Here is a 22,825-nt window from a genome sequence, read left to right as displayed (position 1 = left end):
TGCGATCAGTGAGGGTAGAGCAGCACTGGGAGGTGAACTTTGTTACTATGAAACTTAGAAAAATTAGAAAAATAGTGTACATATTATCAATAACCCTCTTCAGTCAACAAGCTGCCCCTAGGGTTTGAGGTTTTTAATCTAGTTTGCCAGGAAAGGGCTGCGGCACTCACAATTCTGACACTTTTTTCGAAAAGAATGTGTGAGACAGTTAGCCAGCCTGCTAGGCTAGCTAGCTAGCTGAGGGGTGACACAGGCGGCAGGAGAACAAAAGATTTTTTTGACTGGTTGTACTGACACCAAGTCCATGCAGAACGTCTTATTACCACCATTATGCCCGTTTTACTTTTTCTGATAGACACGTCCGCTTCCATGAACCAGCGCACCCATCTGGGCACTACCTATCTGGATATAGCAAAAGGCGCTGTTGAGACTTTTATGAAGGTACTGTAACCACGGGACACATATATAATATTTGGGATCTCCCGGTTCACGTAATATTATCTGCTCGCCCGGCTGTCAGAATCTCTCTTTGATAATTGTCTACTATTTCCACAGCTCCGAGGGAGAGATCCGGCGAGTCGTGGGGACCGGTATATGTTGGTAAATTATGAAGACGTTCCGTTCGGGATCAAGGTAGAATCTGTTTTTCGGGTCATGTCCAGCTTTTCACTGTCTCGATCTGTCCCTCCATCGCCACGCCACGTTGTGATCACTACATCAATTGTGTCGAGGAAATCTCCAGGAGGAGCTTTCATACCCCTTTTAAAACATGGCCGACATTTTGTTTGAATGTGATCAGGCAACTCTGGCCGTTATTTATACAGCGAGGTGGGTTCTGGGTGGGAGGGGGTGACAGACCACCCAACTTATCTTGTTAAGAATATTTACAACCCTCCATTTTTATGACTGTCATATTCAAAAGATTAGTTAAAACATTAATATAAATTAGTATGTCACCACAAGTACAGACTCACTTGAGCCGCTACATGACCTGTTGTACTGTTACCGAGCATGAAGTGACGAAACTGATGGGATGGGTGACCAAGGGGAAATATGTGGCAAATGTGTTTTTGTTGTTCAAATTGAATTAGTTAAAACTGTGTCCCATTTTTGTATTGTGAATGTCGTACTTACAGAAACCTATGGCTTATTTCTTCACAGTCATTATCTTTTGTGTGTTTTGTGTGCCACATATTTGGCATTACTTGACTTTTTTTCTGTCAAAATTGCTCTGTTACTGATTAATCTCATCCCTATAAAGGCTGGATGGAAAGAGAGCCACGCCACTTTCATGACAGAGCTAAGGAACCTGCAGGCCACTGGACTCACGACCATTGGCCAGTCCCTCAGGACCGCTTTTGATTTACTCAATCTCAATAGATTAGTCACTGGGATAGACAACTATGGACAGGTATGTAGTGCCAAAGAGATGAACACGAATACCATCCCTGTAGCCCCCTTCCAGTCATACAAGCATCAACCACCTACACACATACTGCCCCTATCATAAACACCTACGTCGGTATACATTTTACAATGTTTTACATGCTTGATTAACCTCAATGATCTGTTATTGCAGTTTTATTACATTCATAACGATGTAATTGTCTTCTTAATTCTTAGGATTCTTTTTTAGTTTAAATTTATTCAATGACTACGCAAATTTAGGGTCATCAATGTGCGATGGAGAGTCTTACTCATTTGAAACATGGGAAACTGCCCAGTAGTGGCAACGTATTAGTGCAACCTAGAATCTGAAAGCTGCTAAAATGAATGATGTAGCAGATGAACTGTATAGACATTGGTAAGCTGTTTCAATAGTAAGCAGCTTTATACAATTAATATTAAATGTTAACTGTATTAAGATTTGCAACATTCAAGGTTCAGATACAAAACACAAAACTGCTGGCTCATATTTACTTCATTTGTATTAGTAGAACAGGTTTTTAGCATTTTATTTCTGATCTGAGGCTTGCTTTCTATTAACTACAAAATGGTCACAGTTGCCTTTGAAGTTTAAATCACCAAATGTGGTGATTTGAACATTAAAGTCAGCTTTAAGGACAGACAAATGAGATAGAATTATTATTGGGCAAATGGTAGTCTGCCATTCCTTTGATTCATTTGTCAACATCTTTCTCCTCACAAAGGTGGCTGCTTCTATTTGAATAAGCTTTTTTCATGTTGTGTGGTATAACCCCACTTTTTCTAAGCTTTTGTTTGGGCGCATCTGAAGTGATAAAGCATAGACACGAGTATATTTGAAATATTTTAATGCCTAGGTGGAAAATGATGGCAACTGGATGCTGGAGTATTAACATACGTGTAATTTTGCTGAATGATATTCTGGGGGACTCTAGTGGCCAAATTGTCACAGTCACTTTAAAATGTATGAGTTCTGTTAACCTCTATTTCCAGAAAGGAGTGAGGTGTTTAGTGATGATTTTAAAAACAATCAACGTGTGTGGCAGTGGTGCCCATGTTACCGTAGTGATTATAGTCAGACGACACTCTGGTGATGATGAAAATGTCTACTTGTCCAGGTGACGGTGTGTAAAACCTGACTGTACATGTGAGCAGAGATTTCTCCATCAGTACAGATAGAGTAACCTGCAAGGGAGTTAATATTCCTCTGGAGTGCTTCCCTCTACAGTAACAAAGCGCCCTAAGGGTTGCTAGGCATCTGAGTTGCCTGTCCCCTGAAAAGACAACATATAGCAGTAGAAAGGGAGCCAGCAAGCCCCTCATTACATTTTTGTAAACAAGAAAGACGTAAGGTGAGAAAGTTACAGAATCTTTTTTCCCCCATTGATGCACATTCAGTACTACATGTACTGCATCTCATATGTCCCTGCTCCTAGTGATTCCTGTACACTAGTACTGTGCTTTCAGCAGTACTAGGAATGTGCAATAAATCACTCTCTCATGATTACAAATGTCAAATTTCCTCTAACTAATTGAATCAATTTAGAATCTAGGTTTGCATCATTCCGATTTGTAATGACGTTTAGCCAGAGTAGTAATTCTCTCTCAAAAGACTTGTTTTTTAAGAATGGGTTTTGATTGAATAAGAGTTGGTTGCCATGGTCACTCTTAAAGAAGAGGGTCTTGCTTGTATCGAGCTCTGTCTGAGACCGTTGGTGAATGTGGACAGCTTCATGCGCCAGTGTTTGACTTCTAAGTGAGTTCACATCTCCGACTGATAACCGGTCTGTCAGAGCAGAGCATCCATTACACTGTGTGCGTGTCAGTTGGCTGACAGGAGTTGTCCGACTGTATTGAGGTTGAACACTCAACTGAGGTAATCGCTGTGGCTAATGCTCGACTTTCATCTTCATTCTGCACTGAGAGCTGGAGTATGGCCTGTAGTGCTGCGTTCTCTGGTGTTTGTACAAGCATGCTTCAGAGGTTTAATTGAGATGACTATATTCTGTATGTCCACTATCACTTAAGATGTTGATTTCTTGAGACACTCACGAGCCAAACTTTGATCGAGTGCTTTCAGTGTGGCATGACAGACACAAGTGGGCAAGAGGGGCAAACCGTATTAAGGCTTATTTTGGTGAGGACGATAGACAGACCTGTCCAAAAGTTAAACATCGGCAGGTCTTTTAACATGACTTATGTCACAATTAAGTTAGGAGTAAAACTAGCTAACATTCTTTGCCTTTTTCAGGTGGGATTTCTATTGTCATTTTTTTTCCATTAACCCTTGAATTTTTCCAAGTATACAGTAATTTATTCCTTAGCTGCTATTTTTTTTCTCTGAGTCTGAACCATGGTGCTTATACAGTGACCCAGCTAATGTATGGTTTTTTACATGCTAAAGAGTATCATGCTCCTCGTCACATCAAACTGAAATCACAGGCGCTTTATTCACCTTACAGCGCAGGTTTAGCCCGTGTGTCCGCAGCTCCGCCAACAGAGCATTTCCTAGAAGACCAGAGATGAGAATAAGCAGCTGAGACCGGCTGTGGTGTCGGAACTTCGGACATGTGGGCGAAAACAGCGCATCTATGAGCATTTTAATATAACTAAAAGATGTGAGGAGTTATGAGTCAACTCGATGCAGGACTCCGATTTCAAATCTAGTTTATAAATGAGCCTAATGTGTTTTTTAAGCCAGATGCACCACTTACCTTTCTACGGCACAGACCACGCCAATGCACCCGAGGCTGACCGCTGCAGCTTATGTGTGAACAGGATCTGTTTTCCTTCTTAAATTTAGTGTGTGCGGCTAATATTTCAGTGCGCGCTATAATATATAATATAATATAATATAATATAATCCGTATGTATTTATTTTTTCGAATCTTCCATATTACTTCTCCCCACTAGGCCCCAGTTATGCTTTTCCTCCAGTCTTCATCACTTTATGCTTATTTGAAAGACTACATTGTTTAATCGGAGCATCTGGATTGACTTGCTCTTGTTCCTGTCACTGTAGGGAAGAAACCCTTTTTTCCTGGAACCTGCCATCATCATCGCCATCACAGATGGCAACAAGCTGACCAGCAGCAGCGGGGTCCAAGATGAGGTCAGTTTCACTATCACTGGGCACATTTAAATTGTCCTGATAGATTGATTTAGGATCTCCTTCATATTCATAGTACCTTTTATAGGCAAGCGGACTGAGGAAAGGGCAAACCCCTTCTGTCCACTCTGCAGTGCAGTTGCCTTTCAATCCAAGTCGAGTTTCTATTTAATAAATCCAATCTCAAAAGATATTATTTCCTCAATATGCAACTTTTTGTGTTCCATTTGATACTGGAAGTTAATATGTAACAAAGCAGAGTCCTATTATTGCTTCACGCCTACACCACCACTCCTACACCGCACATCCCAACATCCTTAAAGGACATTCTCTGCCTTATCTTTGTTGTGAATCATAAAGATGCCACTGTAATGAAATCGACTTTTTTATTCAAATGAGTTGTTCAAACCTGCCTTATTGGTGTTCATATGAAATGCTGCTGCTATGGATCTAACAATGTCTGGCCCTCATTTTGGCTTTGAACCCACCTGGAACATTCTTTGTTGAAAAGGTCAAGAATGCATCAATTAAACCGAAAACATGCAGATTCAAATTCTGTTGTTCAGTGTGTAAATTGCTGATGATGCAGTCAACACAAACCCGGTCAAAAGGAATGTTATATGACACTATCACACTGTATACAGAGCTGCACGTAGATAGCCAACATTTTCAGGCATGTTATGGTTCAGAATAGTAATTTTGGTAGTCAGGTCTTTAGATTTGTTCTTACATATGTCAGTCACCAACTGACAAAAAAAGACGCACAAACGGTCTGAATAAATCTGGAAAAGTGACTTGGTTTAATTTCAGTCTTACTTTGCACTTTATTTGAAAGCTTTACTGATGTGATGTGACTGTATATCAGCAAACTATTTACTTTGACAAAGTGTTAGATATTTAGTGCTTGTGGTACACATATATCATATCATTACTATTCCACAACTAGCCTGACAAAGTTAACTGGTAAAGAACCGTTTTTGTTAGCAAGTAACCAAGACCTTGTTTTGTATCAATCTAACTGAAGACATTTGAACATTGTCCGAATGTTTTCAGTCATGGAATTGTGGACTAATAATAGCAACAAGGACCAAGGACCACAGTTTTGGCTAGTTTAAGACATTCCTGATACAGTTTTCTCCCAAAATTGTGAAAATGATATTGATCATGGTATATTCCAATGCATACTGAATTATCCTGACCATACCTCAAACCTTAATCTATAAAAGCCTGTCATTAGCACTTGTGCTTTCACCACTTAATGACATTATTACAGGAATATTTTCTAAATAATCTTTGATGATCATTACCTGTGATTTTTTTTTTTTTATGTATAACTACAGTCATGTTCCCTTGTCTTCATCCAGCTTCATCTGCCTCTCACCACACCTCTACCAGGGAGTGAGCTGACCAAAGAACCCTTCCGGTGGGATCAGCGTCTGTTCTCACTTGTTCTGCGTATCCCTGGTAACGCTTTAGTGGAGCCTGAACCCCTTGGTGGGGTCCCCACTGATGATTCTCCCATCACCCCAATGTGTGAAGTAACTGGAGGTATGTTTACAGATGGTGCCAGTCTCAAAAAAGTATGAGTGTGTGGTTTGAACTGTGTTACTGTGTAATTAATCCACTAATATGCATTGTTACCCCCAGTGGGGTAATATCTCAGATGACACTTGTTTTTTTAATACAAGCCCCTTTTCTGAGTATATCCATATCACAATTGCCCATTTTAAATACACAATAATGTAATCATGAAAACAAATGGAAATCACTTAGCATAATATAGAGTTTCTATTTAATATTCTCAAATGTTGTCTATATTTTTACCAAATTAAATGTAACTCTGTATGAACAACTAAACTACAAACAAGTGGGCAAATAACGACATAACTACTGAACAATCCTGAGTGTTTTAATTGTATGAACATGACAATAATGTAATCTAATAATGATTTTGTTCTAGTGCAGTAAATGGGAATGTGATGCTGGGACATATTGAACCTGCCTGACCAAGTTTGAATCTTAGTGTGCGCTGGACAAACTCACAACATTTACTATAAATAGACAACAACTTCCCCTTTAGCTCTGTAAAGCATTTCAAAATACATGTGCTTCCTGCTGAATACTTCACCATTCTAGATGTCTTTTCTGTGTGTTCATGGTGTTGCAACAAAGGGTTCCGTTGGCCATGTAATTTGTGCTTTATCATACAAAAATGTTCCTCAATTTGAATATGAGATCAAAGAAGTAGTCAATACTTTCCCATACCTAGATTTTTTTTTTTCAATCATCGAACTAATGGAGCATGTCTTGTTTCTCTCAACTGCCACCTTAATCTGCGGCAGTTGTTTTTCTCCTGAATAAGACCAAGGCTCAAGGTCTTGGATGATCTTTGAGATAACACTCAGAACTTCCATTTCATTTACGTTCCACATCTGATAGCAGCATGTGTTTTCAAGTAGATGTGACATTAGTCATTTTTTATTATAAAAAAATAGTTGTGTTGTCTGACCGATGTGTTTTTTAGTCTAAAAGCCCAATAAAATATTAATGCATTTCTGACATGAAGTTACTCACTGTGAATAATGTTCAGATTCGATTTTACCATTCCAGTATTCCAATCTCTAATCCTGCGTTTACTATAGTACAAGATCATAATAGCTCATAGTTGTATCATTCCCTGCACAATAAATTATCCATTAATATGTGTTATAAAAGGGTTCCTATGAGTTCAAGTATGTTTAGCAAAGTGAAAGCAACATGAAATAGAATCCACTTTGTTGTACTTTTGTTTTTGTTATGTTGCTCAGGATCTCAGTCATTGGGACAAAAGTCATGAGATGGTGTGGTCAGATTCAACGATTCAATTAGATCCATAGATCCATAGATCCATGGAAATGTTCGTTACATATTGGGAACCTAGGGTGTCATAAATGGAGCATGTGGCACGTCCTGTCCTGAAAATACAGCAACTATACACCAACATGCCTCAGAGTTGTTGCAGGGCTCCAGACAAGTGTAATCATTTCCGGCCTTACGTCAAGACATTTAGAATATAATGCAGATTGTAAAGATGCACACGTCACTGCAGGTTGAAGCATGCTATAATGGCTGCTACTTTGGCAGCTAAGGTTGGGGGTACATGCTGACGTAACAAGGTGGTCATAATGTTGAGGTTGATAAGCAACACAATCATTGATATGTATTTTGGTTAGATGCTGTGTGTCTCTGTTGGAAATGATTCCAGCGCTGCAAAGCGCTTAAGTAAGTCATTGTACTATTGGTTGCAGTTATAATATGCTGAATGTATGCAAATATAGAATAGAAAATGCGTTTTAAATTAATTTTCCATTAAAGGTTTAACCACAATAACACTTGCAAACGAATAACAAAACAAAACTGCAAGGACTCGGCAGTCCTTATCTTCATTGTGGATCATTTTCCAATTTTATCTTTATTGATGTTGTTTACTGTGAAAGCTTCAAGGCAACATGCTTGTTTAGTCCGGGAGAATATTCATACTGTCTGCCTTTTAGGTTTGTAAAATGATACTTTTCTTTTTCTATATTAGGTGTTTCTAGAGGCCTCATCATAATTACACATGGGTCGATAACCCCAAGTTGCAGAGCTTTAACACAGTCATATCATTCATGCCATTTGTCATTTGCATGCCTATGGAATAATTCCTCCACATGTTTTATTGGTCCTGGTGCTCATTGTGGTCATCATTGCAGTTTTCAGTCAGCATTAAACACCTAGGTCATGCCTGTGGACAACTGGTACCAAACTTTGGGCGGGTGCAAAGCGGAACATGACACCATTCTTTGTGACGGTGTGCATGTCATGCCTGCATGGTAATGCTGATGGCAGGACTGACTCTCAGCCAGCCACTGTTCAACTGAGAGAGTGAACGAGTGCGCTGCAAGGTCACTACAGGTTAAGTTTGGAGCCAGTAGCTGGTGTGGATGGCTGGATTATATCGCCATTGTATGCAATCATTCTGCATTAGTGAGGTTCCATCGGGATCATGTGATCTTAATGTGGTTTATTATGCAACACCTGGTTTCTGTCACCACTAAATATTTCGTTGATCTGTTTACATTTCTCAGAAACAAATTTCTTCAAAGAACAGTGAAACATGATCGAACACATCGTGTGCCACTCATGATGGCCATGTTTCTTTCCCGCAGGACGCTCATACAGCGTGTTCTCTCAGCGTATGTTGAACCAGTGTCTGGAGTCTTTGGTGCAGAAGATTCAGAGTGGAGTGGTGATCAACTTTGAGAAGACAGGACCTGACCCCCCACCTTTAGAGGGTAAGAGATACATCAATGATCGGCATTAGGTTGTGTGAAGTTTAGCAGATGGTTAGACCACACTAAGCCTATCAAAGACGAGCAAAATATGTTAGTGCCAGGCGGCTGTTGCTTAATAAACATTTTTGGGTTGCCTCCATTAGCATCTCTTTCCATACATAAGAGTTGTGTTGAGTACTGCTGACCCACTCTAATTCACAATTGGGAAGTCTTATATTGATGTATGTTATTTATATTAATTTTCCCCTGAGGTCACTCTGCTGAGCTCATACTGACACCCTTTAACTTTGAATTATTATATTATTAAGTTCTCTGAGCTACTTCTGTCTGATGTTCATATAGATGATCCATCTTTGCTCTTCCGTGCAGACGCTCTTCCTGAGACGGGGAAGTCAGGCCCGCAGCCTTGGCATTGTTGTCATAAGCTGATTTACGTTCGACCCAACCCTAAAACCGGTGTTCCCATCGGCCACTGGCCCATCCCAGAGGCCTTCTGGCCAGACCAGAACTCCCCCACACTGGTGAGAAGAAACTACTGTTGTTGTGTGTTGGACAACTCTACTTGAATAAAACAAAGTACTATTTTTGATTCTTTTAAATGCATAACTTATTTTTAAATTGGTTGAATCTTCTCTCTTTCTAATGATGATTTTTACCTTGCTCATGAAGAAAATAAGTGTATTGTAACAGACAGACAACAAAGCTCTAGTTCCAAGTGTCTCTTCACAAAGACACATCAGGTTACATACAGATTCCAAAAAGGATCATGTCAGCCGTTTACAGTTGTTGGCTTGTTCTTCATTGCATGTAGGCAAATGCCTTCCTTTGCTGCACATGTTAGGACATTTTTGGCACATGCTTTCATGATTTCAGTAGTTCAACAAATACAAATCTTGATGTAAATTAATTGAACAATTAATTTAATGCATAAACATGTGGATGCTGGAATACATTTTTGTCATCAAATGATTCAAATTAGCACCAATTACCGGACTATTGAAATGCAATGATTCTCTTTATGGGGAAAAACAGCCCACTCAGCACTATTCCTCTATGTCTTACTCTTTGTTTCATGTGCATGCTGAAGACTCCAAAAGCCAAAATGACAACCTCAAAAGCAGCAACAAGTGTAACATGGGTACTTTAAATGGATAAACTTTAGTGTGATTGTACAAGACTCCAAAACTCTCCTTTTATTTTAAAAATAATACATAAATCCTTGTGAAATTTACTGTAAAACTTCTTATTGATAGTGTTTTCAAATGTCATGTTAAATGGGTGCAGTCTTATCAAGGAAATCTGTGTTTGTATGCCCCATCCAGCCCCCTCGCTCTGCTCACCCTCACATACGCTTCTCCTGTCTGGATGCCGAGCCCATGGTGATCGACAAGGTGCCCTTTGATAAATATGAGCTGGAGCCGTCACCTCTCACGCAGTACATTCTGGAGAGGAAGTCTCCCCACACCTGCTGGCAGGTACAGCAAACGCTTTGGATTCTTAACCGACAACTGCGGTCTTTGTAGTCATTGCAGTCAGGGCAGATTTAGTGTATCGTTTTGAAACAGTAACAAATAACAAATGATTGCTTGATTTCAACTTGATTTTCTCTCATTGTGTCTTTCGTCAGGTGTTTGTGTGCAACAGTGCCAAGTACAGTGACCTGGGCCAACCCTTTGGGTACCTGAAGGCCAGCACTGCTCTCAACTGCGTCAACCTGTTTGTGATGCCCTACAACTACCCTGTGCTGCTTCCTCTCCTGGGTAAGAATCACCTCCTCGCCATCTCATTACCTTTAACCAGGGGATGTTACATTCCAATTGTCATGGGGCTCAGATAGAGGGCCACTTAAACTGTCTGTCATATTATACTTCAATACCTCGTTGTGGGTTTGGATGAAATTTTCAGGAAATGGGACGAGGAACAAATGATTGAAATTCGGTATTTATCCGGATCATCAATTCGCAAGATACTGGGATATTGTACACACTTTTGTGGTCTCAATACTCCCTGGATGGCTGAGCGTCAGCATGTAACACTCTCACCAGCGTGGTTGGGGTTCAATTTCCAGTCAGGGAGACAAGTTTTAGTTCTTTTAAAGACTCTTTATTGGCAGAGCATTTGCATTTTCTGAGTGTAGTTGATTTGTGATTAGATGTCATCTATTTTCACCCCATTACAAGCTACTGCCTTGACTGCTAAGTGCTGCGTTCATTCGAGGTGACATTGCAGACAGGTCAAGAGACACTGTATTATATCAACAAAATAGTGATGTTTTCTGTTTAGTCCCTTTTTTGGCTGCTGTGTTGTCATTAGTGATGGGTGGATGAGCTGTCGTGACGTGGTATTGAAGTGTTGGTGAGGTATCAGGAAACCATCCTGATTTTCAGAGGCCACCAGATGGCACTGTGTATTGTAAAATGTTTAGACATGAACATTTAATTTAATGAGACCTCACATTTCTGATCCATGGGCGCCACCTGAAAAATTGGTATCAACCCTGCAATACTGTTTCATCCACCCCTCACTAGTGGTGATGGTAAGTTGTATTGTCACGATCCCTAATAAACCTGTTCACTGATTGTCACACGCAGCTCAGATAAGGTTAGCAAGTTAATCAAATGCTAGGTTTTATGTTTAAGTTTTACAGCAAAACATTCCTTTTTCTCAAATTAACATGTTAACAATTAATTAATATTAACTCTCAAATTACGCGGCTGTCTGTCAATCAGCTCTTTATAGCTGGATCAATTAGGGGGCCATATTTTGATCAACTAAGTCAAGTGTCTTAAATCATTTTTTGTTATGAATTGCTTGTACAAACCTTTGTCAGTGGAGTGCAGCAAACGTAACATTTAGTATTAAAAGCATGTGTCTGTTTAATGTAATAAATGCTGTGTATGGGTGCCAAAACTGATCCTTCTCCTCAAGGACAGTATTCATTTAGACAAATTTGTGTTTTACCTGCTCTCATCCCAGACGACTTGATTAAAGTGCACAAGTTCAAGCCCACACTCAAATGGCGACAGTCATTTGAGAACTACCTTAAGACTATGCCTCCTTACTACATCGGGGTAAGTCTTTGTCCCTCCTGTATGTGTCCTTGTTGCCCCTGCAGCTACGGTTGACTGTCTTCTTCCTGTGTTCTACTCGCAGTCTTTAAGGAAGGCACTGAGAATTATGGGAGCTCCAAACCTGCTGGCAGAGAACATGGAGTACGGACTGAGCTACAGCGTGGTCTCTTACCTGAAGAAGCTCAGCCAGCAGGTAATAATCACTTTCACATCGGATAGTCCAGATCTTTGTCTCGGTGTAATGGTTTCCTTAGCACATGTTTGTTGATGTAAAGTGTAAATGTGATGATCAGTGATGCACGTCTGTTTGTCCTTTGCAGACCAAAATAGAATATGACCGCTTGATCGGCTCAGTGGGTAAAAAACCACCACCGGAATCTGGCACAAGGGTCCGCTGGCGGGGAGGCGGCATTTCCCTTGCTCGACGTCGGGACTTCATCCAGCAGCTGCAGAATCTCACTGGAGAACTCCCCAATATGCCCTTAGAGCTCAATCCCAAAGAGTTCCAGGGCTTTCACTTGGCCCACCTCAACAAGGTTTGACCGCATTGGCACTTTGATCAATGTAGACAATTGTCAAAATATTGTTACTAAAATGTCGCCTTCATGTAAAGCATGTTGATTCTCATGATTTTTAAATTTCAGTTCATTTGAAAAGATTGTTGCTTTTTTTCAGAGTCTAAAGCCGCAGAGTTTTAGAAATCCCTACGACATTCCTCGCAGCCACCTGTTGGATCAGCTCTCCCGGATGAGGCGTAACCTGCTGAACACTAGCGTCTGTGCCCTGAGGGGACATGATGCTGGTAAGAACCTAAACCCTTATCTTACGTGAGGCCTCACTGATTTGAATGTGCCTTCACTAACTTTGTGTCCGTGTGCAGACCAGCTCCACAGCGTGCCAATAGCTCAGATGGGAAACTACCAGGACTTCCTGAAAGCAGCCCCTCAGCCTCTTCGAGACGCAGACCCTGAGCAGCCCAAACGAGTCCACACATTTGGAAACCCTTTCAAGTTAGACAAGAAGGTAAACCAGATCTAGCCATACCTGAACCTTCTCTAGTGAACTTGTACTACTACTGTTGAGTGAGGTTTTTTTATAGGCTTCTGGAGAGTGTTGTTGTTTGAAAATATGCATAGTATATATCACTGTAATATACATGATGTTTGTAAATATAGTAGACAGAAAATATCCACAACACATTCAGAGTGCACTGTTGTTGATGTATGATACAGGATATCATATATCTGTAGATATCTGTAGCAGTGCATTTTCCCACCAACGTCACCGCATGGAGGAGATGGGGGGTTTTCAGCCCCCAGTCGTAATTGTCTTCTATCTTGCTGTACAATTTCAGAGATTAGTATAAATATGTTAGGATTTTCAACACATTTATACTAATGGCTGTTGTAGTGTCAATTCTTGGTGATGTGCGGTTAATGAATTATGCAGCGTGAAGTTGCTCTTGAGACCTGTGACCTCATGTGTTTGACTCTTGGTTGCTCAGGGCATGATGATCGACGAGGCAGATGAGTTTGTGACAGGCCCTCAGAACAAAGGGAAGCGACCCGGAGACAACAACGTGATAGGTGGTGGACCCAAAAGACGCCGGTGCATGTCACCTCTGCTTCGTCTGGGCCGGGCCTACACACCCCCTGTGACCCCGCCCGTTAGCCCTCGATCCTCATCAGGTGAGTCAACTAGCTATAAAGATTAAAGCATAGCCAACAACAGCTACACAATCATTCGACCTGTGTGTTTCAGACTCATTAGGTGGACCAGAACCAGACCTTATTATCAACCATCTCCACCAGAACCATTACAGTCCGGGCAGAAGTTCAGAATCAGATCGTGACACATCAGAACCGGCTGCTCTTCAGAACCACACCGGCCCAATAAGTATACCAGAGCACCAGCACAGAGGTGAAGAGGAGAATGGTCGGGTACGAGAAGGATTGTCGCCTGGTAGAGACATGGTCGTGGATCCGGTACTGAATGACGACCAGCCACCTAGATACCTTTCACCCACGGCCTTAAAGAAGCACATCCTCACTGAGACCACTAAGGTCAACAACGATCTGAGAGCACTTATCATCAAGGAGATCAGGAAGCCTGGCCGACGTATGTACTCAGTAGACCATTTTGACCACTCATGAAAGTAACTTTAAATCTGGTTTTGGTTTTAGACTATGAGAAGATCTTCCACCTCCTAAAACAACTGCAGGGAACTCTTGACACCAGACTCATCTTCCTCCAGAACATCATCAAAGAAGCTGCACGGTAATGAAACGGTGTATTGTGTGTTTTGTTTATTATGTGAGTGCTAAAAAACGCTTCTCTGTCAAGGTTTAAGAAGCGTGTTCTGATCGAGCAGTTGGAGAATTTCCTGGAGGAGATTCACAATAGATCCATGAACCACGTGGACTCACTCTGATTGGACTCTCTTCAGGAGACCTGCTTCATGTTTTCTCAAAATTTAACTTATTAATTCAGACCCTGACCCAGAAAGAGACGAGCACTTTGAGGAGGGAGGGGGGCTGGAATGTGTCCAAGCACTTTGGTTCAATGAGGAAGTTCATTGGCCTGTGAAAAAGTGACGAATTGTCGGACAAGGTGTGCACTGACAGTTCTGCTAGTCTTCAAGTTCCTTTGAGTTTGTCACATTTAAAATGTGCAATTAAAATCCGACTGCTTTTCAAATTTTTTTTTGTTTTTATAAAATGACATCTTCTAAATAGCTTTTTCTTTTTTTTCAACACGGATTAGTGATGCAGTCTGGGAATACACAGTAAACTCATGAAGCTTCATTTGCCAATTCTGAGCTAACAGCTAACGAATAAACAATGTTGTTGGCAGGATAGAACAAATGCTGAATCTCGAAATCTTAAAAGAAACTCTATAGTTTCTACACTCCATACATCGGCACTCCACTGCAGCTCTAATCTGATGGTCTCTACATCAAGCTCACACTAATTGACACCGTCCTCAATCTGGAAAGTGTAGTCACAGACGACTGGACGTCCTCCAGTGTCAGTCAAAGCTCAGGTTCTGACTCAAGTGCATCACCATCAGCAATAACTGTGTGGATCTTTTCTTTTAGCTGATATGCAACACAAATGGATGGTGATGACCAGAGTCACTGTTACTACCGCTGCTACTCTCTGCCCACCTTAAACCATCTTGTTTCCCCACCTTCGCACGGTGGATTCCTTTCCCCTCCCTCCCTGGACAGGGACCAACATCTGCCATACTTGTGTTCATTTGTGACGAAGCGGCTACCAAAAGAGTATTTTCAACACACTGTAAAGTTGTAAATAAGCCTAGAGAACTATCTAAAGAGAATGTTCGGTGTACATGAATGGCCTTTTTGTAAGTATTTCCATGAATAAAGTTTCTATTTTACACTGTGAAGGGCCAGGAATAAAAGTGTTCACTAAAAGAGGGTCAAGTGCACTTGATTTCTCCGCCTCTTTTCTGCTCTTGCATCTTAACCTGTTGACGCAGTTTGGGTTGTTGGGGAAACAGATCTGCCATTACATTATGACCAGATCCTCATAACTGTAAGGAGTCTAAATCTCCTGAAAAGACTCCTGTCCTGTTCGAAGGTGACTATCATTTTAACTACTAATTGATGTCAATTATTAAATCAATCATGGTGGCAATTAAATGAATGGGTAATGGTGAGCATGTCCACACTTGTGATGCCAGACTGAGACCATAATGACTTCTGCAAAGTAACCACAGGAGACAAAACTGTAAAAACATAATAAAATTTTATTTACAGATATTTACATATATTTTGTCCCTCTTGCAGAAGTTCCCTTCTGCTTGGTCCATGAATAAATAGTGGTTGTCAGACTTTGATGCAGTGTTTGTGTGGGGGAGAGAGAGAGAGAGAGAGAGAGAAAGGGTGGAGGCTCAAGGTGACTGGCTGGCTGGATTCAACACACGACCCATGAACAAGATGGCCCCTGAAACACAAGACCAAATTCAATCATGTTTTTTTTTTGTTCTTTAACAATTTTGATGGAATCTGGACAGTGAGGTACCTGTCTTAGTTTGTCGCAGCAAGAATAGGAAAGGTCGGTTTGCTTTGAACACTGGGGCCCGCGAACGCTTGAGGAGAACCATGGCTGTGATGGGAGCAGGTTTTCATTCAGTTTGGTTTACAACTAACGCTGAGTCACATTTATTCAGTCAAAGGTGTATGAACTAACCATGACGAAAGGGCATGAAAAGACAAACGTGATTCACAGACAGGTGACAGCACACTGAGCGTGACAGGTACAGTTCCTCACCTGTGGCAGCAGCACCTTTGGTTCCATCTTCCGTCACTTCTATCCGGACGTCATGGAAAGCGTCCGACACATAAAGACCCTCATCTGATGGGGAAGAGGCACAGAAATCCGCAAAGAAGTCAAAAAAAAAGATCTTGTGAGTGTGCAACATGACACACAGTTATTCTCCAATACAAAGTTTCTATTAAAATGCAGTTTGGTGACGCTTTCAGAATGCTTTACAGAACACAACACAATACAAATCACATGGTACAACTCACACCTTTACATGAAATTCCATTTGACAACATACAACTCTAAAGCCCTACCATTTGATGCCACACTGTTGTTAATCTGTAGCACACCTTTAATGCCTTATCAACAATTTGTGTGACAGTTGACAGTCGAGGTGCAGCACAAAAAATCTGATACAGCAACTGAATTGATCCAGAGATGTTTTTACTTTACCCCGAGTCTGGCTCTGCTACAACATGGTATAAGGTAGCAACGCCTCATATTGACCTACCGCTAGACACGCACTTGTTGAGTGTGATAAAAGACCCTCCAGTTTAAAGGTCACCGGAGGGTCTTCAGTGTTTCATACCAACAGTGCATGACCTTCAGATGCGCTGACCTGATATTCCTGTAAAGTCTGCAGCTGCTGGGTTGAAGGCATCACTGATGCCCATCGCTGGAAGCACTGTCCTCAGATTGAATTTGTTCTGCAGCTTAAATCTGTTGGGGACACACACTGTCAGCACTATGCCCTTGTAAAATGGAGGAACAAGGACTCTCACAGCATCTTCAGTCATCTTCACCTGGGCAGAAAGATGTCCATCTTGGTCCTGCGAAGGCCGACGTCCCAGGACGCCAGCTGGCGAGCAGTGAGCTGGGTCTCTAGTGAGGACAGTGGGGCCTTCCTCTCACTGGGCAGGAGCACCTGAAGGCTCAAAGAGCGGTCAAGGTACGGCAGCTCAAGAACCGTGTACCGCTGGCCCATCTGGGTTCTGAACTGACCTGTCAGAGATGGGCTCGGTCAAACTCACTGAAAACTCTCTGAGCCCCCATCTTGTCTGGGTCTATATACATTTCTGGGGTGGAATGAAGATGACAAGATTGTGTGCCTATTACCGAATCGGACTTCTGTGGCCTGGTACATCATGGGCACTTTTATGGTGGTTCCCTCAGAGAGGATGAAGGGGAGGTTCTGAGTGTTGGTGAATTGGAACTGTTTCTGCCAGACACCCTTGAAGGCCACTGTGTTGACCAGTGCCATCTGCAGTCGATGACCCCACCACAGGGCATCAGCCTGGGCCTCCCCGGAACCTGACAGCTCCCCGCTGCTGCTGCCGGAATGGGAGGATCCCATCTCTTCTGTGAGGAAGATGACCATGAAAGAGTTCAGAAACAAGTGCGGGTATACAGTATATGAAGAGACATCATGTCTGTCTTCACCGTGGTTCTGGTTCAGCTGGTCCTGTTGACTGCGATTGTGATTGGTCACGCTGAAGTTGGCCCGGACCACACGAGTGTTGGACCATGCAGCAGCCTGCTGGGTGAAGGAGGTGAGGAGCTGCACGCCACTCTGGATGAAAAGTGTGCACGTCTGTTGGAGCCACATGCCCTGACTGCTGTTGCTCAAGTCGCCCTGGGAGTGCAGCAGGACGTCCCGCACCTGGACGTCTGTGAGGGGACACAGGTTTTCATCATGTCACATCGTGTTTCACCTCCCATGCCCACCATGCAAAAGAACTGAGTGCAGGTCAAGATGGGTAATGAGATAAGACAACTGGCAAATACCTATGTCTGCCATTACTGTTCACGCAGAAGATCCATTTTGATCATATTTACATAGGAATATGAGCAGCACTTGATATTGGGACTTAGTTTATGGTGTTGCTGCAGTTATGTGGTAACTGTCTGACGTGTGTCTGAAAGTAGTGTGGAATGGATGTGAGTAGCATGTTTTGTCACCATGGACACAGGAGAGTTGAATCATTAAAGTTATTTGACTGTATGTTGTGATTTACATCAAATTTTCAGACTAATTTTGTGGTCTGAGCACCAGACCTCCACCAACATGTCGGTGTATGCGCTTGCTGGAAATGATCCCTGGATTCATCTCACACCTCCATCTTAATACGCTCCATCTTTCCTTCACCCCAGGATCTACCTGCCAGATATCCAGTAAATTGTTCTGCACACTAAACTGGAAGTGTTTCCCTTTATAATGTGAAAAACAGAGTGTCGTTTGAGCATCATCACACCACTGTGAAGAGGTCTTGGATTCAGCGAGGAATTGTGATTCACCTACTCTGACAATAGTTGCTTGTAACCATTCCTCGTGTTTCAGGTGAGCTCTTTGTACAGTTCAACTTGACTAAATGGTGAGGAGGCAGCCTGGTAACTCAGACCTAAGGCGGCCAAAGTTCTGGGATGTGAAGGCAACAACAGCTCCACTCTCATATTGTTTGTAAAGAGGGCTCAGTAATCTCTCACCCCGCAGCAGAAGTGGTTAATGAGATTAGAGTGAGAGTGGAGCAGGTATTACGGCTCCAGACACCACTGGGCTCTGCATGGCCAACAGCAGCGACACCACCTGGTACCACCAGCGCTGAGGAGCACCTCACAGACTGCATCCTGGACTCCTACCATTGACGTTGTAGCCCAGCTTCCCTTCCAGCTGGGCCAGGGTGTTGCCTTTGGCCCCCAGTTGCAACAGACCCAGGGAGATGGAAATGCTGACTGGAGACAGGATCAGGTTGGACCGGTTCTCTGTCTCTACCAGGGACTGGTAGAGGTTGATGGCAAGCCTGGTGTGCAGCTCCCCCATGCTGTTTTGAAGACTGCAGCCACTTCGCTCCACCAACCAGAGGAAGAAGAAGACCTCCAACAGGCGACCCATGACCTCCAGCAGGTCCACAATATCTGTCAGGAGGTGAAACCAGAGACCGGTTTAAAGTGGGAGTTTTGTTTTGTTTCATTTTTGAACAATATTTGATGCAAACTTAAAACACCTAAGTTCTCAACACCATGCTGATGCTTGCTGTCAGTGTTTTGATTATGGATTTATTAACTGTACAACTTCTCCTGGACTCAACCTCCCCAGTCATGTTTGTGTGTGTGCATGTGTTTTTGTGAGAAGGACAAGGCAAATTAGTGTTATGTAGTGCGTGCCTTATGAAGTACTATAGTAACTTAACATTTGAATAATAATAATAATTATTATTATTATTACAAGAAATCATTTTGATCCTTAAAACAATCTTTGCATCACTTAAAGCAGATTTGCCCTGATTTTATTGACAAGTTCCTCTTGTAATGTTGATAGTTATTTGGATGCACAATGTAAAAAGACATGATTTTTAAAATTATGTACAGTGATTTATTATTATTATTATTATTATTATTATTATTATTATTATTATTATTATTCCGTTTTCTTGGTTGAAAAAAAAAAACAATGCCAAACAAATATTAACACATACTCTGGAGACAGTAGTAGTAGTATTTCTCTGAGAAAGATGCTCGGGACATGAGCGGTCTTACCTGCCCGCAGGTGAATCAACAAGCTGCCAATGAGAGAGAGGAAGCGGTGTCCTGCTCCAGTTGCTCCTGTCCGTCCTCTCCTCGTCCCAGGATGCGGTTCTCCCCCTGAATGGTGGTCCCGGTCCTATGGTCCTACGGGACTGGTCCTCTGAGTCTGCGCGCAGTCATGAGACCAGTTTAAAGGGCAGAGCTGCGGTCCGCGTCCTCCGTCTCCATCGGCGACGTCCGTACCACTCGGCCCGGATTCCAGGCTCCCCTTGGGCTATAAGGAACCAGGCGGAGCGGGGCATGTCCCGGGACAGCAAATCCCGGACTAGGCAGAGGACGTGAAGACAGCCCCCCGAGCGCACGCGCAGCACGCGATGACACGACTCTTGAACGCGCTGTCACATCACACACGTGACTTAGCAAAGCGAAACATCGTTTTAACTTGCACGTCCAATACAGAATGTAAGAGTAACTATGACCTCATAAGAATTCTTGTAGCAAAAATCGCTCTGAACACAATTTACGTGACGACTTTTGAGTTAAATTAAAAACATACAAATCATAATAATAATTTTTAACAGATGAATTTTAGTAATAACCAACCGAACCATTACTTAATAAATAAATAAATAAATAATTCTGGTTCAGCTGGTCCTGTTGACTACGATTACAATTATAATTATAAATATGTGTGTTGTCTTACAAGTCAAATAATGTGGTTGTGACAGTTTGATAGTCTCTATTATTAGTCCAAATTTAATTTAGTCATGCGAAAAGTGTTCAGCCAGAGAGTTATGTTGAGTCTTATACATCTCAGTCACTGAAGATAAGCTAATTTTTTTATTCTAAGTTTGATGATGTGTTGGTGGAGCCATCAAAATCGATCCTCAAAACTTCTGTCTCTTAAAAGAAGTGGAAGGGATTCATGCCATGGCCAGGGCACCACATGGCCCGGCTCCTCATGAGATTTTCCCGAGTTGTACTGCTGAAGCTGAACTTGGGGCAGGTTCTGGACCAAGTAAAAATATTGGATCTTTACTCTAGCGTGAGGATGTTTCATCTATGTTAGAGTCAACTCCTTGGACCTGCATCTAGTAGGTCACAAGTTAGACACCCAACAATATCCCCCGTGCCTCACCTTTGATCAAGTTGTGCATGATCGCAATCTTTCTACCTCAGTGACATGTGTCACATGTGACCATTTCTCCTCAGGTCACTGAGGTTACAGTCCCAAGGGTCAGTTTTCCGTAGCCAAACTTGTATGACATGGGACAGTAAACTTTGTTAACTGTGTTTCTGCCTCACTTTGTCTCCCGAGCTTTAATTGTTGATCTAGAACATGCTGTGTGGATGATAACTGAGCCTGATGCCAGCTGTCGTGCAAAGAAATCCTGCCTTCATTGATCAGCAGAGAACTATCTTCCCGAAACTGCCTCCCTTAATTGGGAACAGGACAGTCGGCAAAATACATTGCAAGCATTTTTCCCATGAATTGGGGATCCCAGTTGGAAGCCATCAGGTATTTGGCCTGCTTTGATCATCAGAAGTTTCCGGTCATTACTGGACTTGACTAATTAGTGGAGCTGACTTGGCTTTGTTCAATGGAGTTGACGCATTCTTTGGACGGCCAACACCTCAACGTTGGATGCTGGAATCTGGAATTTTAAAGAGTGGGTCGGAGGAGATGAGATGGCACGGTTGCTGAACAAAGACAATTGATGGGAGAGGTTGTCGCAGCAAACTGAGGCCTGACAGAGGGTCACATTAGAGGGACTGATCCTTGGTCAAGGGCAACTTGAGGTTAAAGATACTTTGGATACAGAGAAAATGGTGAGGTAGTGCAGTGGATTTTAACAGTTTTTTTTTTGTTAGAAGATATGACAAGTTACAATTATGATTACAATTTCAGAACACAATACAATACCAAAAAACACTTCACTCGGGTAATTGAAGGAGAAAAACAGAAAATACAACATTAACAAGTGACTCTTTTGGTATTTTTTTAAACAAAAATAGAACATGCACATATACACATATTTATGACGATGAAATAAAATAAATGCAACAAAATAAAAATAATAACATGTAAAATTAAAAATAGGAAATATAATAATAAGTTTTTTTTTAAAAAGTGGAAAGGGGAGAAGGTAGTCTCACACATCAATATTAATTTCTGACCACAGGAATCTGCCTTTTACTGAAAAACCTTCCTGTGTTACCCTTAATTGAATGCTTGATTTTTTCCAACCTGAAGAAAATATGGTGTTTGTGAGCCGTTGAATAATACATGGTGGTTTGGTCCATTTCCAATGACGAAGAAGCGTGCTATGGAAGAAATGAAAGCTATCACATCCAGTTGATCAGATGTAAATTGCCTTGGGTTTTCGGGAAGACCAAACAGAGTTATGTGAGGTGAAAATACAAGTTACGCACAATATGTTGGACGTTGTTTCAAAGTAATTTTCCCAGAAGCGACACAGTGATGGAAAACAATAAAAAATGCAAGTTAAATTACCACTTATCACAGTGATCAGAGATAGTCTGTGGGAAACGTTTGCGATAGCCATGCTTTAGACATAAAAGACCTTAAACTGGATGAGTGTGAGCCGGCACACGATGAACACGATACACCCTACTGAGTGCTGCTTCCCATCAACCATCTTATGTGCCCAGTTTGTCCTCCCAGGTCTCCCTAGACTTGTCTCATTCTTAAAATCAAGGCACTGAATTTTGTAAACTTTTGAAATAACTGACTTTTGTTCTGGTTTGACTTTCAAAAATTCATCCAACTCATAGTCTGGTGGCAGGGAAGGAAATGAAGGAAGCCAAGACTTTACACAATGTCTAAACTGGAAATATCGGAAAAGGTGGGAGGATGAAAGATTAAGCTCTTCGGATGGAAGGAAATAGGCCGTCTTTAAATAAATCTTTAAAAGAAGTCACTCTCTTATCCTTCCATATTGAGAACCTGCAGTCTGTAAGTGCTGGTTGGAAAACATGATCCCTTAGAAAGGGAGCTAAAACTAAAACATATTTGTCAATTTTAAAGTCAATATCACTATGGGATTTTCAGTGATGGGACACGTAAGCAGTGAA

General features: G+C 41.8%; 2 protein-coding genes across 4 annotated transcripts; one reads left to right on the top strand and one right to left on the bottom strand.

Annotated features, from left to right (window-relative positions):
* The first annotated feature begins 14 nt into the window (after positions 1-14).
* On the top strand, positions 15-15,353 carry ints6 (integrator complex subunit 6). The gene is made up of 18 exons (XM_053877774.1): positions 15-441; positions 556-633; positions 1,262-1,411; positions 4,448-4,537; positions 5,899-6,082; positions 8,722-8,847; positions 9,217-9,368; positions 10,170-10,322; positions 10,475-10,607; positions 11,824-11,918; positions 12,001-12,111; positions 12,239-12,454; positions 12,594-12,720; positions 12,799-12,941; positions 13,423-13,606; positions 13,680-14,036; positions 14,102-14,195; positions 14,262-15,353. The coding sequence occupies exons 1-18, from the start codon at positions 331-333 to the stop codon at positions 14,347-14,349; spliced, it is 2,592 nt and encodes an 863-aa protein (XP_053733749.1). The 5' UTR covers positions 15-330; the 3' UTR covers positions 14,350-15,353.
* A 359-nt stretch (positions 15,354-15,712) lies between these two features.
* serpine3 (serpin peptidase inhibitor, clade E (nexin, plasminogen activator inhibitor type 1), member 3) lies at positions 15,713-20,021 on the bottom strand. Of its 3 annotated transcripts, none has more exons than XM_053877462.1 (9): positions 19,742-20,021; positions 18,845-19,120; positions 17,648-17,875; positions 17,324-17,566; positions 17,011-17,209; positions 16,827-16,927; positions 16,214-16,297; positions 15,965-16,048; positions 15,713-15,886 (listed from the first exon to the last, which is right to left on the bottom strand). In XM_053877462.1, exons 2-9 carry the CDS (start codon positions 19,095-19,097, stop codon positions 15,834-15,836), a joined length of 1,245 nt encoding a protein of 414 aa, XP_053733437.1. In that variant the 5' UTR covers positions 19,098-19,120; positions 19,742-20,021; the 3' UTR covers positions 15,713-15,833. The 3 variants fall into 3 exon arrangements, with proteins under 3 accessions (XP_053733437.1, XP_053733438.1, XP_053733436.1); XM_053877463.1 differs by having other exon boundaries at positions 17,324-17,563; XM_053877461.1 differs by having other exon boundaries at positions 17,324-17,875.
* Between the last annotated feature and the right edge of the window lie 2,804 nt (positions 20,022-22,825).

The sequence above is a fragment of the Synchiropus splendidus genome, chromosome 10 (genome assembly GCF_027744825.2).
Source record: "Synchiropus splendidus isolate RoL2022-P1 chromosome 10, RoL_Sspl_1.0, whole genome shotgun sequence".
Classification (NCBI taxonomy): Eukaryota; Metazoa; Chordata; class Actinopteri; order Syngnathiformes; family Callionymidae; genus Synchiropus; species Synchiropus splendidus.
This window is presented reverse-complemented; position numbering and strand designations above follow the sequence as displayed.

Excerpts from the sequence above, each read along its gene's own strand:
- ints6 (XM_053877774.1), top strand. The coding sequence starts at position 331 with ATGCCCGTTTTACTTTTTCTGATAGACACGTCCGCTTCCATGAACCAG. Across the intron at positions 4,538-5,898 it reads GCAGCGGGGTCCAAGATGAG|CTTCATCTGCCTCTCACCAC; the intron begins GTCAGTTTCACT and ends GTCTTCATCCAG. Across the intron at positions 9,369-10,169 it reads ACCAGAACTCCCCCACACTG|CCCCCTCGCTCTGCTCACCC; the intron begins GTGAGAAGAAAC and ends TGCCCCATCCAG.
- serpine3 (XM_053877461.1), bottom strand. The coding sequence starts at position 19,097 with ATGGGTCGCCTGTTGGAGGTCTTCTTCTTCCTCTGGTTGGTGGAGCGA. Across the intron at positions 16,928-17,010 it reads ATGGACATCTTTCTGCCCAG|ATTTAAGCTGCAGAACAAAT; the intron begins GTGAAGATGACT and ends TGTCCCCAACAG. Across the intron at positions 16,298-16,826 it reads AGACTTTACAGGAATATCAG|ATGAGGGTCTTTATGTGTCG; the intron begins GTCAGCGCATCT and ends CTTCCCCATCAG.